Source organism: Haemaphysalis longicornis, unplaced genomic scaffold (assembly GCF_048455015.1).
Source record: "Haemaphysalis longicornis isolate Haplotype H1 unplaced genomic scaffold, Haemaphysalis longicornis Haplotype H1 scaffold_2, whole genome shotgun sequence".
Classification (NCBI taxonomy): domain Eukaryota; kingdom Metazoa; phylum Arthropoda; class Arachnida; order Ixodida; family Ixodidae; genus Haemaphysalis; species Haemaphysalis longicornis.
Genome location: NW_027526295.1, coordinates 128303705 through 128311102, shown reverse-complemented (window position 1 = coordinate 128311102; position 7398 = coordinate 128303705). Strand labels below are relative to the sequence as shown.

The following is a 7398-nucleotide window of genomic DNA, read 5'->3' as shown; positions in this document are numbered from 1 at the left end:
CGTTCGACAAGACAGTTATGAATCTTCCGCGGTGTTTGCTCTTGACGCCTATATCAGTGTGCTCTTCGTTGGAAGCATCGATGTGGTTCCTGAATATTTTGGACTATTACTAGGAAAGTGGCCCGCAAGCCTAGGAAAGTGACCGCAAAGCAAACACCTGCCTCTGTCAAAGCGCTTTTGATGGAATCGAAATGCGAAAACGCCCATGTGTTGGAGATTTTGGCGCTCGTTAAAGATCCCCAGATGGTCAAAGTAATCAAGAGCCCTCCACTAAGGCGCGCCTCATTGTTTATGTAACGTCGGCGCGTTAAGCCCCACAATCAAAGATAAAAAATGTCTCTATTAAAGCAAGATCGCCCGTGCGGCGTACAAAAAAAGGTCTGAGTGCTTTCTTCGCTTAAACCGCAATAATGAATGAATGAATAAAACCACGTTTATTCCACATTATAATGTGCCGAAGGCACTGCGTTGGAAAGGACTACGGTGTTATAGAAGAAAGAAAGGGTTGGGCTGCGTCCATTTTTTTAAAGGACGCATTGGAGGCAGCTGAGTAGGGGCCGCTTGAATCTTGTGGCTGTCGAGGAGCCGATCACCAACCGGTGCCGCCGCCGGGTATTGAAGAAACAGGAGGAGTGCTCGCCAGAGCTCGGTGGCTCGATCCGGAGGCTTAGGATCCAGACAGGCCCGTGTCAGGAGAGAAGAAGGCCAGGGTCCCCGTTTTATGGTGGCCAGGGCACGAAGCCTAGCTGGAATGTAGAGGGGGCACTCCCAACACAGGTGGTTGAGATCAGCGCGGCAGTTGCACGTGGAGCAGGTGCCAGTTACAGGAGGTGGTGTGTCACCTCTGTGGAAACGGTTCAGCAAAACAGGAGTAAGGAGTGATCCTGTCTGAATTCTTCGAAGCAGGACAGACTCTCGCCGTGTGAATATCTTCGTGAACAAGAGTGGATTGCCAACTGCTGTGAGGTAGGCCGCACGTTGTTGTTTTGTCAAATAACTGTCTGCCATCGGATCTGCTAGCTCGCGCGGGGTAGCTAGGAGAGGAAAAGGAGTATCTTGGGCTCTGGCTAGCGCGGTGTAAAGGTGAGCGCGCGCTAATATATGAGCCGTCTCGTTTCCGGGGATACCACAATGCGCGGGGACCCAGAGGATGCTAACATCGTGACTACGTTCACCGAGTAGGCACGCCTGGTGTCGGATCTTCTGCAGCACATGATCTGTGTAAAGAACATTAGCGCATGCTCGATAGGCAGCCTGAGAATCAGTGTACACACGATGGTGAACGGGGTCAGTTTCAGATGAAGTTTCGAGGGCCCACTCCAAATAATCTATAATAGCCATTAACTCGGCGCGGGTGCTGTACATCGCCTCTGTTGACACTTGATGGCGTCGGTTCTGGCACCCACTTGTCTGGTCGTAACACGCAGTGGCATAGCAACTGCTGCTCGTATCATCTACCGGAAGTGCAGCGTCCGTGTATACGATGCGTCCAGTCAAGGGGAGGGAGCTCGTAGCCTTAGCATGCCTCTTGTCACAGGCAAGGCGCCGCACTCGCTGAGTGGGGTCCATATTAAGCGGAAGTGGCTTGCCATCGGTGAGAGCAGTGACTTGCCTCGGCAGTGTTTTGTTGGGCAGAGTGGGCAATGTGTGGATGCCATACCCGAGGAGCATGAGCGTGTACCGCCCGGCATTTGTCGCGCGAAGCCATGTCTCCTGTGTGCGGATGTGCATGTCGACGAGCTCAGAAAGGTTGTTGAGCTTGTTACAGCTCTTGAGCGCATCGAGGCGTGTGTACCTTGGAAGGCCAGTAACAATGCGTTTGGCCTCGTTAAGTAGCCGATCGAGCGCGAGCATTTGCGTGCGGTTGACCCGATGATACAGCAGTCCATACATGACACGGGCAACGAGAAAAGCTTGAGCAAACTGTCGCATTTCACGTTCGTTTACTCCACGAGTGCGGTTAGAGATTCTGCGTAAAGCGTGCAGGATTTGTTTGCTGGTCCTCGTAACCCGTTGGAACCGAGTGCTCGCTGTGCAGTTCTCTTCAAGGTGCATACCGAGTATTAGGATAGTAGATATCCGAGTAATGGGTCGATCACGGATGTAAAGTTTAAAGACCGTTTTTCTTCCTGTTTGAGAGGGGTGTGTCGGTCACCATGAATGACGACGAACTCGGTTTTGTCTGGGGCCGCAAGATAATCTAGGCATGCTCGGCCAGGCGTCGGTAACAAAGTATAGCTAAACAAATCAAAAGACAGTGCACGAGGCATTACATCCACCTCTAAGTGCGCAGCGGCCAGATAAAAAAAAAAGTTACATAGCAGCTGTGTGCAGGTCTTGATTGATTTATTGTAGGATTTACCGTGCTGACGCAACGCAGGCGATGAGGCGCGCCGTAGTGGACGGTTCCGGATTAATTTTGACCACCTGGGAATCTTTACACGTGCGCCGAAATCTCGTACACACGGACGTTTTTGCTTATTCGCCTCCATCAGAAAATAGCACCCGCGTCCTCGTGCTATGTGCAGGTCTGTAAGAGATGTACGACGGGATAAAGTTACTGTGACGTCGAGGGAGCGTTTCGGAACAGAGTCGCTGAAGTTACTATTTTTTATTTCCAAACACTGAAGCTGAGCGAAGAGAGCGACACTAGCCGAAACAGTTTTTGGTCAGCTCGGTACAGGAGAGACAGAGGCCATCTACACTTGAGGCGTTGAAGATTTAGGCGTGAAATCTTGCTGCTTGTTAGGTAAATGTTACGTGAAATATTGCGGCTACGGGTTGTTGGTCAGTTCGTGCTACAAGGCAAGACTGTGGCTGTTTCAAATTGCTTGATTTTTACGTTCGTGGCCGGACTGAACGGTTTGGTTTTTTGCTGAAACTTAAAGAATGGAGAGAAAACATCGTGGATTTACGAATAATTAGACTTTTTGCTCAGAGGGCAAACAGATTGTAGTGAGCTCAACGGTAGAACCTGAAGTTACGGACACCGATGGCAGAACCCCTTGTTTTTTGCTCTCTCAATTAGCTGAGAGTTACCTCGAGGTCACCGGCTGGTCAGAGCTGCCTCCTACGACACCGTAAAGGTATGAAATTGCCGCGAACCATACATTGGGTTTGTTTATTTGTGTTTTGCTTTTACCGCCCGGCTACGCCGGTCTGTGTTATCTCTGCGCCAAAGGAAGCGCGTGTCCATTCTTTCTTTCTGTGCCGCATGTGTTATCTGTTGTGATAGGGAGAGCATTCCGATCTAACGTGAACAGCCCAGAATAATCTTCTTGGATCTACTATGTTCTCGATGCGAATCGACGTTTCGAGAACCACGCGCGCCGAAAGATAAAAAGCCTGCATTGCGGACGCCGGGGCATTCGATTCTGCGACGCTCGCCGACGCACATACGTCACTTTGTTGACCGCTGCTTCGCCGCCTCTGTATTCTTTTCAGTTGTTAGGGGAGCACAAGTTCGCTCCATTAAACTTGTTTCTTTCCCAAACAACTGCGTCGTCCTTGGCTTCGTGACATTTGGTGAAGGTGCGGGGTACGCACCCTTCATTCCCACTACAACCTCTGGAAGCCGCCAAGCCAGTCCAACAAGAGCCAGCCTCCGCGTGCAAGATTTACCACCCGAGTTCGGTCTACTACCGGAGAAGACGAAGAAGAAAGACGTCGCAACCAGCACCATGCTCAACCAAGCCAATCCTCCTGGCGTTCTGCAGCAGCCACGGGAACCGCCATCATTTCGAGGAGCCCCCGCAGAAGACCCAGAAGAATGGTTGGAGAAACTGGAGCGCGTCCGGAAATTCAACAGGTGGGACGACGCAGAAACGTTCCGGCATGTTTTCTTTTACTTGGAAGATTCGGCTCGCACTTGGTTCGAGAACCACGAGAGCTCCTTGACAAACTGGGCTCAGTTCAAAAGCGAGTTCATTAATACCTTCACTACCGTCGTGCGGAAAGAAAGAGCCGCCCTTTTGTTGGAAACGCGCACGCAACACCCCAACGAAGGCGTCGTGATCTTCGTTGAGGAGATGAAGCAGTTATTTCGCGGCGCGGACCCCGAAATGACAGAAGAAAAGAAGTTGCGCTTCTTAATGCGCGGAGTGAAGGAGGAACTGTTTGCTGGACTTGCCCGAAATCCGCCCAAAACTGTCGCCGAATTCGTGACCGAAGCCAGCACCATTGAGAAAGCCCTTGAAATGCGTGCTAAGCAGTATGACCGTAACTTTGTTGGCGCGGCCAATGCGAACGACTTTGGCAGCACGCGGATCCCGGCCGACAGCCTACGCGAGACTATCCGCGAAATAGTGAGAGAGGAGCTGCGGAAACTTCTCCCAACGCCGCCGCAGCCCCAAGTCACTTCCCTCGCCGACGTGATTAGAGAAGAAGTGCAACAAGCGTTGGGAACTTCTACGCGATCCGAGGTACCCCGAGAGCCACAAGCTATGACATACTCCGCTGCTGTTCGTCGACCCCGCCCTGCTCCAACACGCCGTCAAAAGGCCCCGCCGTACCGCCGCCCACTGTCACCCGCCCGACCCCCGGTAGCCCGAAACCAGACGCCGAGGAAGACAGACGTATGGCGAACTCCCGATAACCGTCCTCTGTGCTACCACTGCGGAGAGGCTGACCACATCTACCGTCGCTGCCCATACAAGAGACTCGGACTGCGTGGTTTCTTCGTCGACGCCCCACGCCCCCGACCCGGCCAGCGCCCTACCGAGATCGACGAATACCTGTCCAACACCAACCGAGGACCAGCCCGCTCACACCGATCGCCGTCGCCCTACCCATACAAGTCGCCTAACCGCCGTAGCAAGGCTGATTTCGCACGTGGAAGGTCCCCCAGCCCACGCGGGGGAAACTAAAAGCAGCAACTTCTGGAGGTGAAGTTGCTCTACGGCGAAAAACTGGAAACCCTCCAATGACGCAAGGACGCACTGAAGACAGTGATTCACGACATGCCCTCATCCCGACGACCCGACCTAACCCTGACGAGACTCCCGAACACGACGACAGCTACACGGCGCGACGCGTACCCGACCTGACCGAGACGACGACGACAACGACGATGCACAGTACCCGACCGTCAACACGTACAAGCAGAGATACGACGCCCCGACGAACCCGGAACTCGAGGAAGACTGCATCTGAAGTTAAGGTGTCCATCGACGGCTTTGACGTAGTCGCCCTCGTAGACACGGGAGCTGACTATTCGGTAATGAGCGGACCATTTGCGTCTAAACTGAAGAAAGTTATGACCAGATGGGACGGTCCGCACATACGCACAGCAGGAGGCCACCTCGTGACGCCAAGTGGAACGTGCACATCGCGCGTCACCATAGACGGCACAACGTACCCTGCGGCGTTCGTCGTTCTGCCTAACTCCTCCCGCGACGTAATTCTTGGAATGGACTTTTTGATGGACAACGGTGCAATAATCGATCTGCAGAAGTCAATAACTTTTTCCCCCCATCACTCCATGACGCCGGAACCGAACCCCGAACGTCGTGCTGCTGTAAGGATTACCGATGATCATGTCACCCTGCCACCCCGCGCAAGCTTGATGGTCGCAGTCTACTGTGAAGATGCTGCTCCTGACTTTGACGCTATCGTCGACACTGATCTAAGGGTGCTTCTCGACCGTGGTGTGTCTGTCGCAAGTGGCATTGCGCGCTGCAAGGAACACCAATCCCACATTTTGGTTACTAATTTCACCGAGGAGTACCAGCATTTAAACAAGGGCGCGGCAATTGCATTCCTCGAAGAAACGCAAGAAGCAAGTGACGTGATCGCGGTCACCGAATTTGAACGCACACCCGTAGAAACCTTCAAGCTCCCGCAGCCCTTCGACGTGAATCCGGCGCTACCGCAAGAACAACGGAACAAATTTGGCTTTGCTGCGTCGCTATAGCGAATGTTTTTCGTCGACCGCAAAACTACGTCAGACCCCTCTAGCGAAGCACCGAATAAAAACCGAAGAAGGAGCCCGACCTACCCGACAGTCACCGTACCGCGTCTCTTCACACGAACGGGAAGCCATCCGGACCCAAGTCGACGACATGCTCAGCGACGACATTATACAGCCATCGAAAAGCCCCTGGGCTGCGCCCGTCGTACTCGTAAAAAAAAACACGGCACATTAAGGTTTTGCGTTGACTACCGGCGTCTGAACAAAATCACAAAAAAGGACGTGTACCCCCTCCCCCGAATCGACGACGCCCTCGACCACCTCTGCCACGCGAAGTACTTCTCATCGATGGACCTGAAGACCGGCTACTGGCAAATTGAAGTGGACGAGAGAGACCGAGAGAAGACTGCATTTATAACCCCAGACGGCCTATACGAGTTCAAGGTGATGCCGTTTGGGCTGTGCACAGCACCAGCGACGTTTCAAAGAGTCATGGACACTGTGCTAGCTGGCCTTAAGTGGCACACCTGCCTGGTATACCTCGACGACATAGTGGTATTCGCCCGGACGTTCGACTGAACACCTTGCAAGGTTGGAGTCTGTACTCGAGGCCATTCGTACGTCGGGGTTGACGCTGAAGCCTGAAAAGTACCGTTTCGCATACGGGGAACTCAAGTTCTTGGGCCACGTCGTCAACGCCGCGGGAGTCCTAACTGACCCGGCAAAAACTTCAGCCATTGCGAACTTTCCAAGGCCGAAAGACAAGAAGGGCGTGCGAAGATTTCTCGGGCTCTGCGCATACTACCGGCGCTTCGTCGCAAACTTCGCACGCATTGCAGAGCCACTCACGCGCTTGACGAAAGATAGCACCCCTTTCAGCTGGGAAAACGACCAAGGAAAAACATTCTGGGAGCTGCAAAAACGCCTGCAAAGCCCGCCCGTGCTCGCTCATTTCGACGAAAATGCCGAAACGGAAATGCACACGGACGCCAGTGATATAGGCTTGGGTGCCGTCCTTGTCCAAAAGCAAAGCGGCTGCGAAAGGGTAATCGCCTATGCCAGTCGTGGTCTGTCGAAGGAGGAGAAAAACTATTCTGCCTCTGAGAAAGAGTGCCTGGCTATTATATGGGCTATTTCAAAATTTCGCCCATACGTGTATGGAAGACCATTCTAGGTTTGTAACAGACCACCATGCGCTGTGTTGGCTCGCCAACTTGAAGGACCCCTCTGGCCGTCTTGGGCGGTGGAGCTTGCGCCTGCAGGAGTTCGACGTTACAGTCGTTTATAAATCCGGCAGGAAACACTCCGACGCCGACTGCCTGTCCCGCGCCCCGTCGACCCACCACCACAAGACTCTGATGAAGACAGCGCGTTCCTCGGGATCGTGACGGAGGACGACCTAGCCGCCCAGCAGCGTGCCGACCCCGACTTACGCGTCATAATCGAGTACCTCGAGGGATGCAACGTTGCCGATCCTAGGTCCTTCAAAC

The 7398-nt window shown here is 53.3% G+C and overlaps 1 protein-coding gene across 1 annotated transcript; it reads right to left on the bottom strand.

Moving 5' to 3' along the window:
• Positions 1-486: 486 nt before the first annotated feature.
• LOC144168281 (uncharacterized) lies at positions 487-1932 on the bottom strand. The gene has a single exon (XM_077697294.1). It carries the CDS (start codon positions 1930-1932, stop codon positions 487-489), a length of 1446 nt encoding a protein of 481 aa, XP_077553420.1.
• Positions 1933-7398: the final 5466 nt, after the last annotated feature.

Coding starts and splice junctions, on each gene's coding strand:
- LOC144168281 (XM_077697294.1), bottom strand. CDS start 1,932: ATGCGACAGTTTGCTCAAGCTTTTCTCGTTGCCCGTGTCATGTATGGA.